General features: G+C 40.9%; 1 protein-coding gene across 2 annotated transcripts in view; it reads right to left on the bottom strand.

Annotated features, from left to right (window-relative positions):
• Positions 1–12,124: 12,124 nt before the first annotated feature.
• Abcb4 (ATP binding cassette subfamily B member 4) overlaps positions 12,125–26,351 on the bottom strand; it is a 55,082-nt gene continuing 40,855 nt past the window's right edge. For both annotated transcript variants that reach the window (XM_034519161.2, XM_076913109.1), the window contains 7 exons: positions 25,225–25,325; positions 24,422–24,562; positions 23,358–23,514; positions 22,593–22,790; positions 15,044–15,250; positions 12,874–13,020; positions 12,125–12,382 (listed from right to left, as the gene is read on the bottom strand). In XM_034519161.2, the coding sequence (XP_034375052.1) occupies positions 12,176–12,382; positions 12,874–13,020; positions 15,044–15,250; positions 22,593–22,790; positions 23,358–23,514; positions 24,422–24,562; positions 25,225–25,325 (1,158 nt within the window). In that variant the 3' untranslated portion in view covers positions 12,125–12,175. The remainder of the gene's footprint in view (positions 12,383–12,873; positions 13,021–15,043; positions 15,251–22,592; positions 22,791–23,357; positions 23,515–24,421; positions 24,563–25,224; positions 25,326–26,351) is intronic.

The raw sequence follows: 26,351 nt of genomic DNA, 5'->3' as shown, positions 1-26,351 counted from the left end.
AATGAAATTTGCAGGTAAATGGATGGTACTAGAATAAAAGTCGAATAAAAACTAAGTGAAGTGTCCCAAACTCAGAAAGACAAATATGGTGTGTATTCACTCATATGTGGATATTAGCTTTTAAGTCAAAATAACCAAGCTATATCGATAGCCACAGAGGATGGGTATAGAGTATGTATGGAGTAAAAGATTGGGGGTACAAATAGATCTTGTTAGGAAAGAGAAATAGAATCGGTAGTTATGGACTGATATGGGGAGCTGGTTGGAAGGATCAAGTGAAGGAGATGAGAGAGGACAAGGAGATAGGAAGTATGGGGTGAGACAGCTAAGGGTAAAGTTCTCCTTAGGAGCAGCATGGAAACTCTATATAGTAGACTCTTTCTAAAGTATAACATGTATGAAAATGATCTCAATGAAACTGCCAAATAATGGAAGAGACGGAGTCCCATTTGGCCATCTCTTGCCATCAGTGAAGCTTCCAGTACTGGGATTGAGTTACATCTAATTGAGTTGTTGGCCAAAGAGGTTTCATGGGAATCCCCAAGCAACCCAGGCCGATAGAAAACACAGATACAACTCGTTGAACATGGAGAAGTCAAACCAGTGCTTACATACAGCTTTCACTACTACATTCTAGCATGTTTGGTGCAGAAAGGTACTCTGCACACTACCTAAATAGAATCATAGCACAGCAAGTGAGCCGTGAACCCTTTGATCTACAATGGTATCCTGCCTACAAGATGTGCTAGGGCCATGGTGGTACAAAGCTTGTGGGAAGAACAAACCAACATCTGATTTGACTGAAGGCCCACTCCAGGAAATGGAACCCATACGACTCTGACCAAGAACCTGAGACTAGATAACCCAGGGCCTGAGAGTAAGACCAAATACTGCATAGAAATAAAATAACTCCTAATGACATTCTACTATACTCTTAGATCAGTGCCTTGCTCACCTAGCATCAGAGAAGCCCCTTCCTTTAGCAAATGGGAACAGATAAAGAGACCCACACCTTGATATTATTCAGAGAGTGAAAACCTTGGAACACTCAGCCCTAAATTCCTCAGGGCTCAGGAAACACTGAAGAGGGGGCAGAAAGAGTATAAGAGCCACAGAGGATGAAGGACATCAAGAAAACAAGGCTTTCTAAATCAAAATGACCAACGCTCACATGAACTCACGGATACTGAAGCAGCATGCACAGAGCCTGCATGGGTTTGCACCAGGTCCTTTGTATGTACGACTTCCAGATGAATGTTGTTTATGAGATTCCTGAGTATGTGAATGAGTGGTCTCTGTTGCTTGTACCTTCTCTTGGGCTCTGTTTGTTTTGTCCAATTCCAGTGTATTTGTTTTTGTTTTATCTTATGTTTTATTATTGTCCCTTAGATGCTGTCTGTTTTTTAGTAAGAGATAGAAGGGGAGTAGATCTGGATGGGAGATGAGGTGTGGAGGAATTGGGAGTAAAGGGATAGGAAATGATAATCAGGATATATTACATTAAAAATCTACTTTTAGTAAAAGAAAAAAATCAGACCCTTAATACCCAACAATGTGCTACTTGTAAGAGATTCACCAGTAAAGCCACACATAAATAGTGAAAGATAAAGAATAAAAATAATATTCCAAACGAATGGGAACCTAGAATAAACAGAAACAGCTGTACTTACATCAGAAAGGACTGACTTGAAAGAAAAATACCATAAGAGAGTGTGTTACTGTATATAACAACCAATCAACTGTGAAAATGTAATGATTACAATACTACATACATGGTAGGAGACCTGAGTTTATAAACTAACACTATTTGACCAAAACTGAAAGGGAGGGTTCCAATACAATAGGAAAAGAAATATCAGCACAACAATTTCATTAATGGGCCAATCATCAAGACTGAAAGAAACCAAAACTTAAACTATATTACAGGTCAAATGGATCTAATAAACATTTACAGAAACTTCCACTCAACCATTACTACATCTGCATGTATAAATTTCTCAAAAATGAACTATATTTCAATATATAAAACACAAATTAAAAAACATTGAAGTCCTTTTCTTGATCACAAAGGAATGAAATAGAATCAATCACAAAAGAATTCTTAGGAGTTACAGAGACACATAGAGTCTGAGTAATATACTTCCAAAAAGAGCAGATTATAGAGAAAGTCAGAAAGGAAATTTAAAGGTTTTTTTGGAATAAGTGGCAGAAGAAATATAATAGACTGACATTTGTGAGATACAACAAAAGAAGTATCAAGGGGAAATTTATATAATATAGAAAAAAAGCAAACCAAAATCTCAATACATGTGACTTACCAAATTTAAACCAAGAGAACATGAAAAAATTTGAACAGACCAAAAATATTTATTCACTATAGTATCCTTGAAAAAAAATAGCATAAAAGAATTGCTTTAGAACACAATTATGCTAACATGCACACCCAGCATCACACTGAATGGGGGAAAACTAAAACTATTATTTAAGAGGAGAGAAGGGGCATCCACTCTCACCACTTTTATTCAGTACTCTGCCAGAAGTTGTAGCCAGTACACAGAGACCACAGAATGAAAAGGTATTAGCAATAGCACAGATCGGGAAGAGGTTCATCAATAGACAGTTCTAAAGGAAGAAACACAAATGATCAATACATCTTTGAAAATCTTTCAAAATTGTTAGTCATTGGGAAATGTAAATTAGAACCAGCAGTAAGAGGCAAATGGATCTTTGTGAATTCCAGGCTAGACAGGGCCACATAGTGAGGGCCTCTCTTAAAATAAAAACAAATAAAATAATACTACACCGAAGCTCCATGTCATGGTGTACAATTATAATCCAGTATTCTGGAGTATGTAGAGATCAAGACCTGCGTAGGATAACAGCAAGTTCAGGCCAGCCTGTACTACATGAGACACTGCATCAAAAACAAACTAACTACACTGGTATTCCATCTGACCCAGTAATGAACACACCCCAGTCAGTGGGCATACCTCAGGGAGACAAAGAATAAACTGTGACAAAGATGTATAGGAAAAGGAATCTTTGCCTAGTGTTGATGGGATGTACACTCAAACAGTCACTATGGAAATCAGTATAGAGGGTTCTTATAATTTTTTTGTTGTTTTTTGTTTTTCGAGACAGGGTTTCTCTTTATAGCCCTGGCTGTCCTGGAACTCACTTTGTAGACCAGGCTGGCCTCGAATTTAGAAATCCACCTGCCTCTGCCTCCCAAGTGCTGGGATTACAGGCGTGTGCCACCACCGCCCGGTGGGTTCTCATAAATTAAAAGAAGAGCTTCAATATAATCCAGCAATAACACGCCTGGGCATACATCTAAGAGATTCTAAGTCTACAAACAGAATACCACAGAAATACTAGGTCTGTATTTATAGTCACACTCTTTGCTTGGCTGAGACATGGAATCACACTGTAGGGGTTCATCAGCAAATGGATAGAGAGACCATGGTGCATATACACAACAAAACTATATTCGGGGTAAAGAAGAATCAAATGGTGACAACTGGAAAAAAATGATTGGAAATAGGAATCGTTAAGAAAAATAAAACTGAAAATTAATTATTGTTTATGTTCTCTCACGTACTAAATTTCCTTCCCTGGGGGAGATATACATAATATCTACTCCTCCTAAAATCTCAATAACAAACTGAGATATGGTTTCATCAAAGTTTACACGGAAAAACAATAAATGTATTAGACTTACTTACAGAGCAAGCAGGGGAGCTGTTCCTGGTAGATACATAGTTGACCTCCAAGCAGCCATACTAGAAGGTTTGCACTCAGCAGGGATGATGGCTTTCCCAAGGCTGTCTAGAAGGAGCTCCTTCCCTTCATCCTCTCCCACCTCTATCCCTAGCCCCTCCTCCAAGACAACAGTCAGGGAAGATTTGCGTACAACCCCACTGGGAGGCTGGACTGGGAGGCTGGACACTCAGGTAAAGGGTCTAATGACCTTTCTCAACTCTTCTGTGCTGGCTTTTTTTTTTTTTTTTTTTTTTTTTTTTTTTAACATTAGCTCAACACAGGTTAGAGTCATAGGTGAGCGCACCTCAATTGAGAAAATGCCCTTTCAAGATTAATTTAGTAAAAATGGCTATCCTGCCAAAAGCAATCTACAGATTCAATGCAATACCCATCAAAATTCCAAATCAATTCTTCATAGAGATAGAAAGAGCAATTTACAAATTCATTTGGAATAACAAAAAACCTAGGATAGCGAGAACTATTCTCAACAATAAAAGAACCTCTGGGGGAATCACCATTCCGGACCTCAAACAGTACTACAGAGCAGTAGTGATAAAAACTGCTTGGTATTGGTACAGAGACAGAAAGGACGATCAATGGAACAGAATTGAAGACCCAGAAATGAACCCGCATACCTATGGTCACTTGATATTTGACAAGGGAGCTAACACCATCCAGTGGAAAAAGGACAGCATTTTCAACAAGTGGTGCTGGCTCAACTGGAGGTCAACATGTAGAAGAATGCAAATTAATCCATTCTTATCTCCTTGCACAAAGCTCAACTCCAAGTGGATAAAGGACCTTCACATAAAGCCAGGTACACTGAAAATATTAGAAGAGAAGTTGGGGAAGACCCTCGAATACCTAGGCACAGGGGAAAAGTTCCTGAACAGAACACCAATGGCTTATGCTCTAAGATCAAGAATCGACAAATGGGACCTCATCAAATTGCAAAGCTTCTGTAAGGCAAAGGACACTGTCAACAAGACAAAACGGCAACCAACAGATTGGGAAAAGATCATTACCAAGCCTACATCTGATAGGGGGCTAATATCTAATATTTACAAAGAACTCAAGAAATTAGACGCCAAACAACAAAATAACCCCATTAAAAAATGGGGTACAGAGCTAAACAAAGAATTCTCAACTGAGGAAACTCGAATGGCTGAGAAGCACCTTAAGAAATGCTCAACATCCTTAGTCATCAGGGAAATGCAAATCAAAACAACCCTGAGCTACCACCTCACACCAGTCAGAATGGCTAAGATCAAAAACTCAGGTGATAGTAGATGCTGGCGAGGATGTGAAGAAAGAGGAACACTCCTGCATTGTTGGTGGGGTTGCAAGCTGGTACAACCACTTTGGAAGTCAGTCTGGCGGTTCCTCAGAAAATTGGACATAGCACTACCTGAGGACCCAGCTATACCACTTCTGGGTATATACCCAGAAAATGCCTCAACAAATAACAAAGACATATGCTCCACTATGTTCATAGCAGCCCTATTTATAATAGCCAGAAGCTGGAAAGAACCCAGATGCCCTTCAACAGAGGAATGGATACAAAAAATGTGGTACATTTACACAATGGAATATTACTCAGCTATTAAAAATAATGAATTCGAGAAATTCTTAGGTAAATGGATGGATCTAGAAAATATCATCCTGAGTGAGGTAACCCAATCACAAAAGAACACACATGGTATTTACTCACTGATAAGCGGAGATTAGCCCAAAAGTTTGAAACAACAAAGATTCAACTACCAGACGACACGAAGCTCATGAAGAAGAAAGAACAAGTGAGGATGCCTAGGTCTTTCTTAGAAGGAGTAACTAAATAACCAAGGGAGCAAATATGGAGACAAAGTGTGGGTCAGAATCTGAAGGGGGGGTTGTAGGGAGACCATTGTGTCTGGGTATTCATTCCATAGGCAGTCACCAAAAATAGACGCTGATAGGGATGTCAGGATGGGAAAGCTGACAGCAGCCTGATAAGGCTGTCTCCTTAGGGGTCTCTCAGAGTCGGACATACCCAGAGACAGATACCCACAGCTATCCATTAATCTGATCAAAGTTCCCAATGGAGGAGTTAGAGAGTAAATTGAAGGAACCGTGAACCATACGGGCTGGTGGCCCTGTGAGGAGAGCAAGAATACCAACCAGCCAGAGCTCCCCAGGGTCTAAACTACCAGCCCAGGTGCACATAGGGAGAGACACATGACTCCAGCTGTATATGTAGGGGAGGATGGCCCTGTTGGGCATAGGTGGGAGACAAGATCATTGGTACCCTGAAGGCTGAGCACTGAGGGGGGGGGGGAATCTGAGGGTGGGGAGGGAGGCTGGGGGTAGGTGGGTAAACACCTTCATAGAGGCAGGAGGAGGGGGGATGGGATAAGGGGTTCCTGGGTGGTGGGGGAAATATGGTAAGGGGATAAAATTTGAAATGTAAATATTATATCCAATAAAAGAGGGGAAAAATAGAAAAGTGGTTAGAACCAACATTCTTAATAAAATGTCAGCCCTCTTAAAAAAAAAAACTATCTTGATACTAAAATTTGTTTTGAGAATTGTATATTGCAGAATGATCAGCCTTGGTGTATCTACTCAACAAGCAAGCTGGGCAGACCTGCTCAAACCTCTGAGGTCCGTGAATTCCATCTGGAGGCAGCGAAGACACAGCATCAGAGGATTGTCAACTTGCTCTCCCCCCCACTCCTCTTCTAATATCTCAACGCCCATAATCAGCTTGAAGAAGCTAATGATGAGTCAGCGCCCCTATTCCCTGGGCATGGGGACTAATGTGGTAAATGTTGGGCTGTCTCCCTAGGGAAAAGTAGTGGTTTTGTCGGAATAGAGAGGATTAGCTAGGGTTTATTGCATAGCCATAGCCTATTAGTAGAAATCTGTATAATTAATATCAAGATGAAGATATAAATTCTTAAATGGCACCAATTTACTTTGTTTACAAATTTTAAGGTTTTCATTGGCATGAGCTTCTTAGTGATATAAGAGTGAGATGAATATTGTTACGCTCATAGGCATTGTACCAGTATAACACACTTAGGAATACAAAGCTTAGACCCAGTCCTTCTTTAACTTTTTTAACTGATTTGAGATGGTCAGCCTGTGAGTTAAGGGACTATAGCAAATTCATGACTTGGAGTTCATTATAAGGGTGTTCTCTATGTTTTATTTAGAAATAGCTGAGTGGAGTTAACAGGCAACAGTCCAGATTACCTTACATGGATAGCTGGTTTTCAAAACATCAGGAATCCTTAGAATTGACATGACAAACATTTCAGTATTAATGTTCATTTTCATTAGAGACCTGTCTGCTCCGGACAGCTTCCTATGTTAAATTCTAAGAAGAAATTGAGCATCCTTGGAGTTACTCCAGTTGTGGTGAGACAGCCACTAGGCAAGAATTGCCACTTTCCTTCTACAGACAAATTACTGTCCAGAAAAGGACACACTTGCAGAATAGTCGACTGATTATATCTGCCTAGACAGAGTAATCAGCCCTTAATAATTCTGCATCACTTAGGTCTGTCAGATGATCCTGGGCCAGAAGGCAGAAGAACAGATGCTCCAACGTTTTGAAGTAGAGCGAGTGTCCAGGTGTTCAGAGGTCTCTATAAATTGGCTAAGTTTTAGAAGCTATGCTTTGTGCTTCCCACAATTATAGTCAACTCAGTCATTCTGGATTTCTGATGGGGTTGAAAACTTATAGCTATTTACTTTGAGAGAAAAGATCTGAGTGTATGGTCATCAGCTGACATTCATCCTAAAGCCAAGGAAAAAGCCAGGTTCAGAACTAAGTGTTTTAGTTAGGATAGATGACAGAGGTGCTGGTTAGTCAACAAAAGGATGGACTGGGTATTAGGACTATCTTGTACCTCACTGGTACAAATAGGCATAATTATGCTCTAATTGTATTTTGGGAGAAAAGTTTCCTTTTAACAGGAAGGGTGATGTGTAGGAGGAGCTAAGGTGGGAGGAGTACTGAGAGGAAGAAAAGGAGTAAGAAGAGGAGAAGAAGAAGGAGAGGAGAAGGTAGGTGATGAAAGAGAGATAGAGGGGGGAGACAGGGAAGCAGATGTTCATGTATCTCCACCAGTCAAAGATAGTTGATATATCTAGGTTGGGTAGTGGGTTACACCTCTGATTGAACAATACCAAACTTATAAAGCCTATGATTAACATTTCTTTAAAAAATGTATAAATGCAAAAAGGAAAAGGGGGCATGGGATAGGGGTTTTCTAAGGGGGGGGAATGGGGAAAGGGGATGGTATCTGAAGTGTAAATGAAAGATCTAATAAAAAAAAAGAATGTAATGAGGAATGCTAACTTAGATATTTACAAGTTGAAAAGAAAAAAAAAAAGACTGGTAGTCAGATTATGAAAGTTCTTTGACATCACTGAATCATAATACCCTCAAAAGATGGATAACCATACTTATTAGAGTAAAACTTTGAAAAATAAAATGAAATAATTTGAAAGTTTTTTTCCAAAGGGAAAATATACATACTGCTTATAAAAAGATTACTATTTTCAATACTTGTATTGCTTACTAAATGAGATGCATCTGACTTGCAGCAACATGTACATTAAAATAAAAGAAAATTAGTTTAACAAAAAAAAAAAAAAAAAGAGAAAATGCCCTTTACCAGATTGGCCTTTGGATAAACCTGTGGTGCATTTTCTTGATTGGTTATTGGTGTGGGAGGGTTCAGGTCACTGTGGGCAGTTCCACCCCTTAGCAGGTAGTCCTTGCTACAAGAGGGTAGGATGAGCAAGCCAGCAAGAGCAAGTAAATAAGCATCATTCCCCCAAGGCTTCTGCTTCAGTTCCTGCCTTGAGTTGCTTTGATGATAGATTATGATGTAGAGCTATAAGCTTGAAATAAACCCTTTTCTCCCATAGGTAAACACTCAACAGATCCAGCTATGATGGTCATTTAGAGGAAGTCCCAGTAGAGACCTGAAGATAGTCCTATACCACATGTGCAGAATCTAGGTCGGTGTGTCTATGTGTGTAGGTTATGAAAATCGAGGTTATGAAAAGAGCGGTTATGAAAAGAGAGGAAGAAGTTTGTAGCAATGCAGAACAAGGTCACTGAATGTATGAAATGAAAGAAGGAAACAAAGAGTCATGGTATTTATCATAGCAACAGAAATGTCAGTATTGCAGAACCTCAGCTATGCCTTCAATCCTAAAGAAAAATTAAAATGTCAAATGCAGCTGAGAAAGGAACATTCATGCACTGTTGATAGGAATAGATTGTACTATTAGGATTATGGAGAACAGGATGGATGTTACTCAGAAAGCCGAAACTTGAATCATCATCTGATCCAGCCAAGCCACTTCTGAGTGTATGTCCACAGGACATGGAGTCAGCACATCTGGTGGCTATGCTTTGCTTGCTAACTGACACACCAGAAGGTGGAACCTCAACTGAGGAATAGCCTCCATTAGATTGGTGAGTGGGCATGTCTGTGGGGCATTTGCTTGATTAATGACAATGTGGGTAGAGCTACCCCTGGGTGGGCCCCAGCTGTGTAAGTGTATAGGCTGAGTAAGCCATGCAGAGCAAAGCAGTAAGCAGCATTCCTCCACCCCTCCACCCCTCCACCGCTTCTGTTTCAGGTCCTGTCTCCAGAATCCAGCCTTGGCCTAGATGATGGACTGAAGCCTATAAGCCAATAAACCCACAAGTTGCTTTTGGTTGGTGTCTTGTCACAGCAACAGAGAAGCGAATGAGACAGCATGCAACTCTATACCCACATGTCCATGTTTCATTCAGCAGTGTTCAGAACAGCTAAGATACACAGTCAGCCTGGATGTCCATCAATAGATAAAAGCATAAAGAAGTGTGCTATATTTAATAGTGAAATATTATTCAGTCACAAAGAAGAAGGGAAGAAACCCGGGCCTTTAGCTCAGTGTTAGAGTGTATACCTAGCCTAAGTGTGATCTCCAGTAGCACAAGAGGAAAAGAGGCCAGGAAAATGAGGTCATCATCTGCAGCAATATGAATGGAATGGACAGCTGTTAAGTATAACCAGCCAGACAGAAAGGTGAGTGCTGCAGGTCCATGTGAAGCTAAAGTGTGACCACCTGCATATAGAATAATGTTTACCAAAGATTAAGGAGCGGGTGTGGGGGATGGGAAAGAGTGGTTGGATCTGCTGCTCCATATTCCAAACACGACAAGACCACATTGAAACCATTAATGTATAGGATTGAATGTGTTGATGAAAGAAAATAATCCATGTGATCATGACAGCCAACCTTCTAGTGCACAGTAGAGGATGCAGAGCACAGTAGAGGATACAGAGCAGAGTAGAGGATACAGAGCACAGTAGAGGATACAGAGCACAGTAGAGGATACAGAGCACAGTAGAGGATGCAGAGCACAGTAGAGGATACAGAGTACAGTTGAGGACACAGAGTACAGTAGAGGATACAGAGTACAGTAGAGGACGCAGAGCACAGTAGAGGATACAGAGCAGAGTAGAGGATACAGAGCACAGTAGAGGATACAGAGCACAGTAGAGGATACAGAGCACAGTAGAGGATACAGAGCACAGTAGAGGATACAGAGCACAGTAGAGGATACAGAGCACAGTAGAGGACACAGCACAGTAGAGGACACAGAGCACAGTAGAGGACACAGAGCACAGTAGAGGATGCAGAGCACAGTAGAGGATGCAGAGCACAGTAGAGGATACAGAGCACAGTAGAGGATACAGAGCACAGTAGAGGATACAGTACAGTAGAGGATACAGAATACAGTAGAGGATACAGAGCACAGTAGAGGATACAGAGCACAGTAGAGGATGCAGAGCACAGTAGAGGATGCAGAGCACAGTAGAGGATACAGAGTACAGTAGAGGATACAGAGCACAGTAGAGGATACAGAGTACAGTAGAGGATACAGAGCACAGTAGAGGATACAGAGCACAGTAGAGGATACAGAGCACAGTAGAGGATACAGAGTACAGTAGAGGATACAGTACAGTAGAGGATACAGAGCACAGTTGAGGATACAGAGCACAGTACAGGATACAGAGTACAGTATCAGATACAGAGCACAGTAGAGGATACAGAGCACAGTAGAGGATACAGAGTACAGTAGAGGATACAGTACAGTAGAGGATACAGAGCACAGTTGAGGATACAGAGCACAGTACAGGATACAGAGTACAGTATCAGATACAGAGCACAGTTGAGGATACAGAGCACAGCAGAGGATACAGAGTACAGTAGAGGATACAGTACAGTAGAGGATACAGAGCACAGTTGAGGATACAGAGCACAGTACAGGATACAGAGTACAGTATCAGATACAGAGCACAGTAGAGGATACAGAGCACAGTAGAGGATACAGAGTACAGTAGAGGACACAGAGTACAGTAGAGGATACAGTACAGTAGAGGATACAGAGTACAGTTGAGGATACAGAGCACAGTAGAGGATGCAGAGCACAGTAGAGGATACAGTACAGTAGAGGATACAGAGTACAGTTGAGGATACAGAGCACAGTAGAAGATACAGAGCACAGTAGAGGATACAGTACAGTAGAGGATACAGAGCACAGTAGAGGATGCAGAGCACAGTAGAGGATACAGTACAGTAGAGGATACAGAGCACAGTAGAGGATGCAGAGCACAGTAGAGGATACAGAGCACAGTAGAGGATACAGAGCACAGTAGAGGATACAGTACAGTAGAGGATACAGAGCACAGTAGAGGATACAGAGCACAGTAGAGGATACAGAGCACAGTAGAGGATACAGAGTACAGTTGAGGACACAGAGTACAGTAGAGGATGCAGAGTACAGTAGAGGATACAGTACAGTAGAGGATACAGAGCACAGTAGAGGATGCAGAGCACAGTAGAGGATACAGAGTACAGTTGAGGACACAGAGTACAGTAGAGGATACAGAGTACAGTAGAGGACGCAGAGCACAGTAGAGGATGCAGAGTACAGTAGAGGATACAGAGTACTCATTTAATTCTCCTCTGTACTTGGAAACTTGGTCCCAAACCATCCTATCCCCTATCTACCTATTCAGAACTACAGGGTATGTGTCCTCGTTTGGGATTTCTGTTAATGCTTCCTATGCATATGCCTGAGTGTTGTTGGTCTCCCAGGGGGATGCTGACAGCTCAGGGAGAGAGAGCCACGCTGTCGGTCTTATATTTTGTCAAGGTAAGTGTTACATTTGTCCAGGTAGATGTCACTTCCAGCTTTCCAGTGTCAGATGCTGTTGCACAAGCATCAAGGTTGAACTTTAAACTGACGTGAAGTAAGACAGGTCTATATTTTGTAACTTCACTGAAAAACTTCTTTTACACATCAGAAAGTGAAAAATGATTTGAATTTATTTTAAAAATATACTGTAACAAGAGTTCATAAGTTCTGTGTGCCGGCCTGAATGTTGACCATTGAGAAATAGATGCCTTTCTGTGCCAGCAGCTGCTGGTGGGTGCCATGCTCCTTGACTTTGCCATTCTGAATCACTACGATCAAGTCTGCGTTCTGGATGGTGGACAGGCGGTGTGCGATCACAATGCAGGTGCGGCCTTCCCTGGCTTTGTCCAGCGCTTCCTGGACAACCTGTGGAAAGCCCAACAAGAGCTTTGAACTGAGAGCTGCAGTAACAAGTCTGATGAATAGTTAAAGCTTTACCATCTGAGCAGCATCAACGATGATAATTCCTTTTTCTAATCTTTGTGAACATGGCTGTAGGCATGTGTATTTTACATGGCTGTGGTTGTGCCCCACATCACTTCGTTTTGCTTTGTAATTATAACAAAAAAGGGCTTCCATGATTCAAATGACCCTCGACACTGTTTAAACTTTCTGACTAATTGCTAATACATCTTCTTAAGCTCTTTTTAAAAGGCCCTTTTCAGTCTTTCATTACAGCTAATGTACCAAAATTGTAATTTTTTCCAGCTTTTTCCTTTTGAATGCTGCTTTTATGTTTAGAAAATAATGAACATTTTTAGCAATGTACATTCTATTACTTCAAGATGATCACATCTAAGTCTAGAGTTTGCTTTCCTCCCCACGCTCTCTGCTAAGTAAGACAGGTAGAGCCAGACCTTTTCACTCTCAGTGTCCAGAGCTGAAGTGGCTTCATCCAGCAGCAGGACCCGAGGCTGTCTGATGAGGGCTCGGGCGATGGCAATCCTCTGCTTCTGACCTCCAGAGAGCTGTGTCCCCTTGTCTCCTACTCTTGTTTCATATTTCTGCAAGTTAGTCGCCAATAAAGGTAATACAGTTTTAAAACAGTTGTCTTTACAAGGAAAAAATAAAATCAATAGATGTTTCTATTAAATAACACTAACGAGTATCTAGTAAGATAGTGTTTTTAACAATTTTCAGCTCCAAAGAATGTTTGCCTTCAAAACTGAACAATACAGTGCCTTTAGTTTTCAATGGTATTCTGTCACAAGAAATTCAGCCATTTCAAATTCCTGCCATTAATGTGAATACCATTTAATCTGATTTCAGTGGGATCACAGCTTAGACTCAGAAAGGCTTTTATTTTTCAGTTTGAAGTAGTCATATGACTCAAGTAAAAACTAGTTTATTCTCTTTTAATAGCTTAATTATATCTACTTAAATGTTAATTATAGTCATTATGTAACACCATACAAAAGAGAAGGGGGAATGTGGGGATAAGATGGAAGGGGAGTTTTTAAAAGAGGAGATAAATAAAGGAAAGAAAATTTTGTGTACTTTAGGAGGCTGGATTTAGGAAAGCTTTCAGTCTTAGGAAAAGCAAGGATGACAGATGTGTATTTAGTAGGCTTCTTTGCAAAGCTCATACAGTGTGTGAATTCATCTCCTAAGATCCAGTGTCAAAATCAGCTTAAAAAGTGAAAGCTTAAAGTTCTCCTGTAGTCATCGCTACTTGATTCAGATCAGTGCCTAGGCATCAAAGGTTAATTGGGAGAGATCACAGAAAAATTTAAAGTCATTTATTTGTGTGACACACTTTTAATTCCCAGCAGAATAGAATGGGGGGAAAAGCCAATTAAGCTCTTCTGCCTTGAGTTCTGAAAGAATTCATAAAATGAAGCGCCTCTACTTTCACCCTAACGGAAGTCATCTTGATGTAATTATATAGGGCTCAAATAATATGAAGCACAGAATGGACCACACACTCGAACGTAAGTTGTAAAACAGCCAGACTCTTTTAAAACAGAGAATATCTTTCAGATGGGAATATGTAGACTTGGTGACAGATTTAACATCAGAAGCAAGATGCATGAAAGGAAAATAAGTTCACTAAGATAGAGAATTCTGTTCTATTAAGCATCCACTTAGAAGAAAAGAAAATCAAATTATAGCTTGACGAAAGTATTTTTAAAATACATATCTAAATGTAATTAAAATAAACAACTCAAAGCTCAACAGTAAAAAAAAATCTAGAATTTTATTTAAAAATATAGACATTTTACTAAAGAGAATGACACAGACTTCACTTTCCCTTTAGCAAATGCATATGAGGACCACCATGATATATCTTATATTCCTATCAAACTGTTGCAAATGAAAATCTCATAGCCATACTAAATGCTGGCAAGTCTTCAGAACTTGCTGGGAGAGCTGAAAATGGTGGCTACAGGAAGTCTTTTGGTGTGCTGTTTTGTGAAACAAACAAGTAATTATCATATGTTTCAATGATTTGCTGCTGGGCATATATTCCAGAAATATTGGGACTTAGGTGTATGTAAAACATCAGTACTCAGGAATTTACAACCTCAAATTTAGATAAACTGTGGTAAGCTTCCCTAGGAGAGAGGTAACCTGTGGTTCAGCCATGCATGGAATGTCATTCAGCAAATAAGAGGAGAGCTGTGCTGTGTGAGAAGCTGGCCATGCAAGTTTACATCCTATGTGTGTATACTGTCTCTACAATAACAAGCGATGCAAATCAAGAACAGATGAGTATAGCCAGAGCTGTGGAGACTGAAGTGGGAGGAAGGAGTATATGAATGGAAGGATGGTAGCTCAAGGGATCTCATTCAGTGTCAGAATGTCAGTACAAGAGTGTGCACCTGCACTGCAGCTGCACAGAAGCACACACACACACACACACACACACACACACCTGAGAATGATGAACAATCTATTATCAAGGCCAGCATCTTCTCCCAGATACAGCCTCTTAGCTACGAGACGATTGTAAGAACTTTGGGAATTGCTTCAGGGATAAAAATAAGACTGCCTTGATTTCAGCTGAGAAGTTTGGAGTTAACTCACTTGGGGCAGCGTCTCGATGAAGGGGTGGATGTTGGCCTCCTTGGCCGCCCTCACAATCTCATCATGGGACACAACCCGGCTGTTGTCTCCGTAGGCGATGTTCTCCGCAATGCTGTAGTCAAACAGGATGGGCTCCTGGGACACAATGCCAAGTTGAGCTCGGAGCCACTGGACATTGAGTTTCTTTGCTTCTTGACCATCTAGGAGCTTAGAAACAGAAATGCACAAACTATTAAAGTTTTAAAATAAAAGGGAAACAATCCTAAATAGCAAGTGGCTGAAGTGAGAAAAAGGACAGCTGTCAGGAGCAACCTTGCTTATGCACTGAAGGCCTAAAATCAGCCATAGGCCTAAGTCAGACATACATGCCTGCTAACGCAAAGTCTTGGTCTCTTGTTGGGGAAACACTGACCCTAGAACAGATAGCTATAGTCCCTGTAGACAAGTAGCCTTAGTGGAAAATTACCTTGTGGATAGGTAGCCTTGGTGGAAAGTGCCAGCTTAGATAAGAACAAATGAATCATAGACAGAGTCATAGTGACCTGTTCCCTGTTTCTTCAACCCAGCCAACACTCTGTTCTGGAAGATATCTGTACTCCCCCTGAGAACACCTGCGCTCCTGTGTCATCCCCTTCCCCACATCCTGCCTCTATGTGTATATAACCCCTGTGTGAAAAAATTAAAATGCTGGTTTGATCAGACTATAGACAAGCCGTGGTCCTTTGCGTTTGCCTGTTCTCCCATTTTCTCTTTCAGGTGATCCCCCCCGGACCCTGTTCACCACCCTGTTGGACGAGGCAGACAGCTAAAGTGTGTACCTGAAGCTGTGGAATGCCAAGCCTCATGTCTAATGTCAACATGCTGAAGATGATCGTGGTTAGCAGAGGGACTCTTATGACAAGCCTCTCTTGCTTCGGTCTAGATGGAACACATTTGGCCATGTCTTTCAACGTGTCTTTTGTCTCTATCTGCCCTCCATCAGGCATCTGTGCTATCTGTCTTTAGGAAGTCTGGTCTGTATCATAATGAGACACTCAGATCTGCTGTCCCTAGAATGACCTTGACGCTCCTTGCTCTCCTAGGCATACAAGGAAAAGAAAGGAGCAGATTGGTAAGACAGCACAGCCCTAGGTTCTGGAAGATAGTCCCTGTTCCTCTATTCTGTGAAAGCCACCAGCTTTAAACTTCCTTCATGTTTTTGTGTATATATGTGCATGCACGAATGTATGTACATGATCATACATGCACACATGTATATGTCTGAGCATGCATGTGCTAGAAGTTGATGTTGGGTATCATCCTCAGTCAGTTTTCCACCTTATTTTTTGAGCCAGGGTCCCTCCCTGAACCTGAAACTCACAAATTTAGCTAGGATGACTGGCCAGTGAGCACCAGAGGTCTGCTTGTCTCTGCCTCCCTAGGGGGGATTATAGACAAACACCTCTATGCCAGACTTTTTATATTTATTTTTTGCATACAATATATTTTGATTATATTCTTTTCCTTACCGAACTCCTCAAAGCCTCCCAATCTCCCTAGGTCTCATGCATGATCTCTCTCTCCAAAGATTACAAGTAAGAAAAAAATCAAAACATGCATCAATAAAAAATAAAAAGTGCATACATGAAAAACCAGAAAACCATGGAGCCTGTTTTGTGTTGGCCAAGTACGTCTGGGCATGAGGTCGGTTCTAGGGATTGAACATGGGTGCTCGTGCTTGAACAGCAAGCACTGTGCCAGCTGAGCTGTCTCTCTAGTCCCAGCTTCTACATGTTGACTAGATCAGGTAGAGACAGATCTACACTTGAGGAAGCAGCTAGGTGCCATAAATTTATGATAAAAACCAAATGTGCATAAACTGGAATTTGAGAGTCACTATCAGAGAGCCTAGAGCTCAGGGTTAGAGAGACTAGACAAAGCAAGGGTAGTGGGGTAAAAATAAGCAGGACACGCCTATTCTGAGAGTCTCTGTGGTTGATGTGGGGTTTATTCTTCTCTCTCTGAGAGCTGCCAGTCTTCAACTTCCCCCTCTTCTCCTTTCCCACAACACAGAGTAATAATTTAGTGGAAAGCAAAGAAGAAATCCGTGGAAAGTGAAGAGCTACAGAGAGCAGAGCCTTTAGGAGAATGAGTTCTGCTGTTACTTTGTTACTGTTTTATTTCTTTTACTGTGAGTGGAGGGTGTGGTCACAACTTCCTACCTCCAGAAACTAGCTCAGTTTTGTTTTACAAAGATTTCCTGACCCAAAGCTCTGGCAGCAGCACACTTCTCTACTGAAAGCCATGCAAGTACACGCCCCCAACCTCCCCCACCCCCCCAGTCTCTGGCACAGCTGTCTTCATGGGAATAAGCAAATGAAACTTATCCTAAGTACTGCCATTTTGTTTTTAGACTACATTTTGAACATAAGGTGAAATTAAACTCAAGTTCCCAGGCTCTGGAGGAGCTGAAGACTTTCTAGATGGCTAGCCAACTTCCTTCTTATTCTTCCTTTGTTCCAGAAAACATAATGATTATTCCTAGCCACAAAAGAACAAATGATTCTGACTGATGAAAATTGTAACTGTATCCTATGGGTTTTGTGAGTTTTTTTTTTTTTTTTTTTTTTTTTACTTAAATAGTTACTAAGATGAGTATTTGGGGATGCAGTCAGCTCCCAAGTCTGTGCTGTTGTCCCTGAGCTGTAAATTTATGCTGCCTAATTCAAATAAAGATTTTGCTTTGCATGTACTCTTGTGCCTGCTTGGGTTGTTTTGGATGTTCAAACCCAAACAGTCTCCAACAGCACTGCCACCACCTCAGCCCCATATCCAGGCCCTCAACTTCAGCAGAAGCCCTCGGCTCTATGAAAAGTCAAACTGGTACCCAGAACACCAGAGACCTGAAAACTCAGAGGCCATGCTGGTATCCCAAACCCAAGAAGCTCCTTGTTCTACCAGAGGCAACCCCTATTACCTGGAACCCCAAAGGCCATGACAGTTCCCAGAATCACAGAACCACAGAAGCAATGCTGACACCTAAAATCCCAGAGGTCCCACAGGCCACAAAAACCCCAGTGGAGACACCTTACTGGACCTGAGAACTTTCCTGTCACCAGAACCACAGGCTACTCAAGCCAGAAGACCAGTGAAGAAACAGAAACCAATGGGAAAAGCATATACCCAGCAAAGATAACCTCAGAAATTGACACCTAAATCTATATTTACTCCTAACCCTAATACCTATAGGCTGGTGTGCAAACACAGTTAAGAGCAACCAGGGCAATATGGCATCACCAGAACCTAGCTATCTTACTATATCAAGTCCTGGATATTCTAACTCAGCTGAAGCACAAGAAAATGACCTTGAAACCAACTTTGTGGAGATGATAGAGGTCCTTAAAGTGGAAATAAATAAATACATTAAAGAAATTCAGGAAAAGCTGGGTGGTGGTGGCACACGCCTTTGATCTCAGCACTTGAGAGGCAGAGTCAGGTGCATCTAGAGTCTGAGGCCAGTCTGGTCTATAGAGTGAGTTCTAGGACAGCCAGGTCTACAATCAAACAAGTGGAAGAAATGAACAAATTCCTTAAAGAAAGTCAAGAAAAAATTCAAAATCTGAAAATGGAAATGAAAGCAACAAAGAAAACAGAAACTGGGGGAATCCCGGGGATGGAAAAGCCAGGTAAGTGAAAAGGAAGTACAGACACAAGCATCATCAACAGAATACAAGAGATAGAAGAGAGAATCTCAAGTGTAGAAGATACACTAGAAGAAACTGGCACATTGGTCAAAGAAAATGTTAAATCTAAAAAAATTCCTAACACAGAACATCCAGGAACACTGATGACTCTATGAATCTGGAACACTATGAAAAGATGAAACATAAGAAGAATAGAAATAGAAGAAGGGGAACAGTTCCACCTTAAAGATACAGAAATATTTTTTTAAAGATTTATTTATTTTAAATATGTGAGTATACTGTTGTCTTCAGACACACCAGAAGAGAGCATCAGATCCCATTACAGATGGTTGTGAGCCACCATGTGGTTGCTGGGAATTGAACTCAGGACCTCAGGAAGAAGAGTCAGTGCTCTTAACCACTGAGCTATTTCTCCAGCCCCCAGAAATATTTTAAACAAAATCATTGAAGAAAATTTTCCTAAGGATAAGAAGGACATATATATATAAGTACAAGAAACTTACAGAATACCAAATAAATGACCAGAAAAGAAAGTCTCCCTGCTTCATAATAATCAAAACACTAAATATCTAGAACAAAGGAAAACTATTAAAAGTGGCCAGGAAAAAGGCCAAAAACCATATAAAGGAAGACCTATAAAATTACACCTGACTTCTCAACAGACAGAGGCTCTAAAAGCCAGAAGGACCAACAAAACTTTCAATCATTATAGATAGGGAAAACAAGATATTCCATAATAAAGTCAAATTGAAACAACATCTATCTACAAATCTAACCCTACAGAATGCTATAGAAGGAAAACTCCACCCCAAAGGGGCTAACTATACACAGGAAATATATAATCTTATACCAGCAAAGCCAAAAGAAAAGAGACACACACACACACCACCATCACCACCAATGACAACAATAACAAAATAACAGGAATTAACAATAAAAAAATCAGTAGCCCTCCAATATAACATATGACAGATGGGATGAGAAATAAGAAAGAAGATATGGAAGCAACACCTTTCACAATAGCCACAAATTATATATATTTATATAAATCATATATATATATATTGGGGTAACTGTAACAACAAAATGAAAGACCTATATGATGAGAATTTTAAAACTTTGAAGAAAGAAATTGAAGAAGACATTGGAGGATGGAAAGATTTCTTGTGTTTATGAGTGGCTAGGATTAACATAGTAAAAATGGCCATCTTACAAAGAGAAATCTACAAATTCAACACAACACAATTCTTTACAGACCTTGAAAGAACAATACTCAACTTCACATGGAAAAAAAACAAAACAAAACAAAAAATAAATTCAGGCTAGCTAAAACAGTCCACTGAAAGAACTTCCAAAGGTATCAACATTCCTGATTTCAAGATGTAATACAGAGCTGTAGTAAACAACAAAACAAAGCAAAACAAGTGGTACTGGCATAAAAACACACCCATGGACACCAACTTGGTGATAAAAAAAAAAACAAACAGAATTGTACAATGAAAACAAGAAGCATCTTCAACAAATGGTTTTGGTCTAACTGGATGTCAGTATGTAGAAAAATGCAAACAGATCAATATTTATCACCCTGCATAAAATTAAAGTTCAAGTGGATCAAAGACCTCAACATAAAACCAGATACACTGAGCCTGATAGAACAGAAAATGGGAACTAGCCTTGAATGCATTGACAAAAGAGACAAATTTCTGAACAGTACACTAATAGCACAGGCACTAAAATCAACAATTACTAAATGAAACCTCATGAAACTGAAAAGAATCTGTAGGGCAAAAGCTACAGTTAATAGGACAAAATAGCAACCTACAGAGTGGGAATGGGAAAAGACTGAGATATGGAGTGACGGGAACACTCCTCTGTGCTGCTGGGAGTATAAACTTGTACAACCACTTTGGAAATTATTACGGCAGTTTTTCAGAAAATTGGGAATTGAGCTACCCAAAGATCCAGCTATACTATTCCTGGGCATATACCCAAAGGATGCTCCATCCTACCACAAGGATACTTGCTCCACTATGTTCATAGTAGCTTTATTCATGATAGCCAGAAACTGAAAACAACCCAGATGTTCCTCAACAGAAGAGTAGATAAAGAAGAATGGTACATTTTCACAGTGGACTATTACTCAGCTGTTAAAAATGTTGCAGGCCCCAATACTCAGGAGGTAGAGGTGGGCAGATCTCTGTGAGTTTGAGGACAGCCTGGTCTACAGAACAAGTTCCAGGACAATTAGAGCTACACAGAAATTCATTGTTTTAGAAATCAAAACAAACAAACGAACGAACAAAACAGCAGGCAAATGAATGGAATGCAAAAAGATCATCCTGATGAGGTGACCCAGACCCAGAAATGTATTCACTTATAAATGGATATATATATATATATATATATATATATATATATATATATATATTTGTAAAGAGTAATCAGTTGTGTTACAATCCATAGACCTAGTGAAGCTAAGTAACAAGGAGGGTTTAAGCAGGGAGGCATGAATTTCCCTGGAAAAGAGAAATAGAAAGATATTTCAAGTGAACTGGCTGTAGGTGGGGACAGGAACAGGAAGGATCAGTCATCAGATGGAGGGAGAGAATTCTTGGAGAGATGACTGAAATTGCAGGCCTTTTCTAGGTCAAGGTAGAAACCTAGTGCAATGGAAACTCCCAGGAATGTACTAGGGTGAGCCTAGCTAAGATCCTAGCAATAGTGGGATAATGAGCCTGAACGGGCCATCTCCTATAACCAGGCCAGACTTCCAATGGAGGGACTGGAACACCAACCCAGCCACAAAACCTTCCACCGCAATTTGTGGTGAGGTAAAGATGGCTCAGAAATTGGATGAGTGGCCAAGCAATGACTGGTCCATCTTGAGACCTAGGCCATGAGAGGGAACCCAGACATGACACTGCCTGGAAGGCCAGGACCTAGAGGCTGGATAGTCCAGAGACCTGGAATTGAAATAAACATGACTGGTCCTTACCAAAAAAGTTAATGAAATGATTCCTAATGCTGTTGGGTTATACTCATAGATTGGTGTCTAGCCCAACTGTATTAGAGAGGCTTCATCCAGCAATTGATGGAAACAGTTGCAGAGATACAGAGCCAAACATTAGGTAGAGCTTGAGAACCCTAGGGGGAAGGGGTAGAAAGGAGTGAGGAGCCAGAGGTGTCAAGGACACGACAAGAATACCCACAGAATCAACTAACCAAGTATTGTAGGGGCTCAGAGATTGAACCAAAACCAGGGAACCTGCCTGGGTTTGACCTAGGTCCTTTGTACATAAGCTTTGGTTGTATAGCTTGGTCTTCTTGTGGGACTCCTAACAGTGTGAGCTTGGGCTGTGTCTGACTCTTTGCCTGCTTTGCAAACCCTTCTTCTACTGTGTTGCCTTGTCCAGCCTCGATATGAGAAATGCCACCTACTTTATTGGGACTTGGCACACTGTGATTGGCTGATATCCCTGAGAGGCCTGCCCTTTTCTGAAGGGAAAGTGAGGAAGAAGAGTTTGGGAGTAGATAGGAGGCATAGTGGAGGGACTGAGAGGGGAGAAAGGAGAAGAAACAGCCTTTGGGATGTAACATATGAGAGAACAAACAAACAAATAAATTGTACCTGGACAAAAGGCCTACTGGCCACCAGAGATCAATCCTATATTGTACTTTAGTGCAATACTTTGTGATATTCTGCCCGAATGGCCCCATATATTTATTGGACACAGGTGCCAGTTTAAAGTTTACAGGCTATGGTTATTACACCAGGTAGGGTGGACCTTCACTCAACCATTAGTCTGATTCATGGATGTATGTGTACAATACATCCATGAATCGATTTACTAAGAAAGTGTGCTTACCACTGATCCAGCCATGGGGTCGTAGAAGCGCTCGAGCAGCTGGACCACTGTGCTCTTCCCGCAGCCACTGCTGCCCACGAGGGCCAGTGTCTGGCCCTTCTTCACCTCGAGGCTCAGCCCCTGAAGCACTGGCACATTGGCCCGGGTGGGATAGTTGAACACGACTTCATTAAACGTCACACTTCCTTCAAACTTATCCTGAAGGTTTTTAAAAAATTTTTTTGTTTTTATTAAATTGGTCTCACAGTCATTGGAAATAAAAGTATTATTTCAAGGAAACTTTTCCAAAACCAGTAACAGTGAAACATGAAATGCCTACTTGGTATAAGTGCTTGCACAAGTTAACATGGTTAGCAAGTTCATTATGATAGACAATGAAGATGTGAGTATTGATTAGACAAACAGTCAGTACAAAGACAGGCTATCAAAACTCAAGTGTCTGATTTGTGCAAGGCTAATACTGATCCGAGGCTTAAGAGACGCCAGCAGTGTCTAAAGCTGAATTGCTAACTGTATCGGCGTGACTGAATTCTATTGCATAGACCTCCATGTAGAAATGACTAAGCTATTGTCAAAATCACTTTCTTTCAGTATATCTTCATTTTTCTTTTCTGAAGTTGTGTTTAATTTTTTTAAATGCCAAAAAAGTTGTTCAGATACTAGCCACATAAATATCACAATGAAGCTAAGTATGTGATCATGCCATTGTGATGAAAAGAAAACCTTTAGGACAGAGCTCAGCCATCTAGCCCGAAGAACACTTACAGGCCACAGCCCTCCTCCACTGTAGCTGTCAATCAGAGGTTGTCTTTCAAACAGGCTGAACAAGTACGCTGCAGACAGCTTGGCTTTTGCATAGTCTGGGGCAAATGAACTGGCGTGTCCTAGAGCCACTGCACCAAGCACAATTGCTGAAAACACCCTGGATAGAGATAGAGGGGTTCGAATTAGCTCCGTGGTGTTCAAAGTCCAAAGACAAACTTTTAACTAACATTTGCATAGTTCTTCAATTGTCATTTTCCCAAGCCCACATACATTGCTGTGAGATTCCAGTAACTATAGCAACAAGAATTTAGAGGGGAGGCAAGACCCACTGTCTCAGTCTGGTTCTCTCTGTTCACCTTCTGGCAGTGGGGCTCTCGTTCTGAGTTGGTGTGGGCCTCCAAAGGTTTTCACTTTCCCGAAATGTCTTACAATTGAATCTGATTTGTGATCTCAACTCATTTTAGTTGCCATATATACCCTTCTTAACCCTGGAAAAACGGAAGCCCAAAGTGCCTAAGAGGCTCAACGAACGGCATGAGCAAAGGGCAGCCCCCATAATAAATAATGCAGGCAACACTGGGTGTCCACGTATGTGAGACAGCCACTTGACCCCGACTCTTCCCAGTTAGCAAAAAGAAGATCTGCCAGACTTTGGGCAGACTTCACATCGCATTGTCAGGGCCATGGTTTAGTTATAGAAATAAAACAAGCGATTTAACCCCACCCTGAATTGGCTCCACTATCTCCAATAACTTCCTAATGGCATAGTGTTCTCTGCTTACTTCTGTCCTGAAAAGGTTCACATACACAACCAACTTCATGCTTTGCAATCAGTGTCACAAGCTTGGTGAACTTTAGATCACTGGAATGAGAAAACTCTGCTTAGTGTGGTGACAAGGTCAGATTTCTGCGCCTACCAGGGTAACAGCTCCAGGAAACTGAACTTCCTGATCTCATTTTGGACAGTTGATTTTTTTTTCCTATGCCATGCTTTTGCATAAGCCTATTAAAACCCTATTATAGGATTAGTATAAAATAATCTTGATATTTTCAAAGCTACTTACAGAATGACATCTTTGAAGCGCATATGTCCATTCACAATTAGGTAAGCACCAAATCGAAAACAGCCAGCATAAGAAAAATACATGAATGCTTGTGAGATGCTAAAAGTAATGCCATAGATGTGTGCCTTCCGCACTGAATTCCTGAAAAGCACATTCATTTATTCAAAATTAATATTTATAGACATTATTCAGCTTCTCAGCTTCTCTTACCCCCTGTCTAGCTGAAAGAGCACAGCTTAGTCTGGTCAACTTGAGTTAAACTCCTGCCTTAAAAGATAATAGGTTAAGTGGGTAATTCAGTGGATTTCTGACCAACACAATGAAATAGTCTCTATAATAAAAAGTTATTTTGAGAATTAAATGCAGTAAATAACACGAATAGCCATCTTAGTACCTAGCACATGGTGGATGTTCAAATGATAACTGGTATTGTACGTTATTTAATAATTAATATATTCAAATCATATTGTATAATAATTGTGTTAAAAATACATAGGATAACACTGGAATTATCAAAGGTAGTTGGTATATCTAACTTGGGTACTGGGTTACACTTCTGATTGTATGGGCATCTTGTTATTGATCATTACCAAATATATAAAGCCTTTGACTACTAGGGACACATGGGCATCTGCCTCCATGTTCCCCTCTCTTGTCCTCTCTCCTCTCTCCTAGCTCCTCCTCTTCCTTCTCCTCTTCCTCTCGTTACTCCTCCTCTTCCTCTCCTTACTCCTTTTACCTTAGCTCCTCCTACACACAGCCCCGGGAAAGCAGTAGATATGCAGCAATTGTACGTTTATTACCTGTAAGGCCCATGCAATTTTTCAACATACATTGACTCAAATTTTCTTTCTTGGGTCAAGGATACAACAGTCCGAATATTTTCTATGGCCTCTGTTGCAATCTATAACAGAAAGGTCTTCATTAGCAGTGCTACTTTTATTTCTGAAATGAAAAATAACTATCAGATGTACTGTCAGTGTTAAGTAAATATGTCTTGGATTCCTTCCAATAAAATCGAAAGGCAGACTATGTTCTTTCAGACTAGATCTCTAACAAAGCCAGCCTTGGGATTGTGCACAGTAGAGTAGCTAAGTCTCGGTGTCATGGAAGCTTACACCTGAGGACCAGAGTGGAACATATAGCCCTGCCATCAGGCAGTCACATGACCGACTTCCACAACAGCCCTTTAGTGACCTTGCTTTCTCTATAGAGTAGAGTCTAGAAGACACCATTAAATAATGGTTTCTAGAGGTCATTGGAAATGATGGCCATTTTCACCCTGGACACACCCTTGCTTAAATAAGCTGTCTGCCCATGAGCAGGAGACTCCACCTGGAAATGAACTGACCCTGCTTTGTATGAAATGAAGGCAGTATGCCCAACCCTGGTTAATCAGACTTGGTTTCCTGGAGCTGGAGGAAGTAGCTGGTGGAAGGTCCTGTGTATTTAGAGGGGTAGCCATCATTTGGGGAGCAGATATGAGTGCAGATGGTTCAAGAGTAAGACAGATATGCAGAGAGGCTTATCTTAAAGAGAGTATAGCCTGTGGACTCAGGAGGCAGGGAGACTCAGAGCAAATACAGTCCGTGGGCCTAAGAGACAAAGACATATGTACAGAGAGACTCAGAGACAATACAGCCGGTAGGTCTAAGAGACAGAGACATATGTACAGAGAGACTCAGAGACAATACAGCCAGTAGGTCTAAGAGACAGCTACTGCACTTGAAGTACATCCTTTATGTCAAACCACTTTAACCCAAGTCAATCAGAAGGTTTGTTGTTTTGTTTTTAATCCTTATAGCCAAGCCACCCTTTGAGTACTGACTGAGATTAGCAATTTAGTGTAAATCACGCCAACACCAGGAATATCAGATGTTAAATTTTGTGTTTTCGTTTCGTCAGCTTCAACACTTGTAATACAGCTTCC

The sequence above is a fragment of the Arvicanthis niloticus genome, chromosome 15, assembly GCF_011762505.2.
Source record: "Arvicanthis niloticus isolate mArvNil1 chromosome 15, mArvNil1.pat.X, whole genome shotgun sequence".
NCBI classification, from domain to species: domain Eukaryota; kingdom Metazoa; phylum Chordata; class Mammalia; order Rodentia; family Muridae; genus Arvicanthis; species Arvicanthis niloticus.
This window is presented reverse-complemented; position numbering and strand designations above follow the sequence as displayed.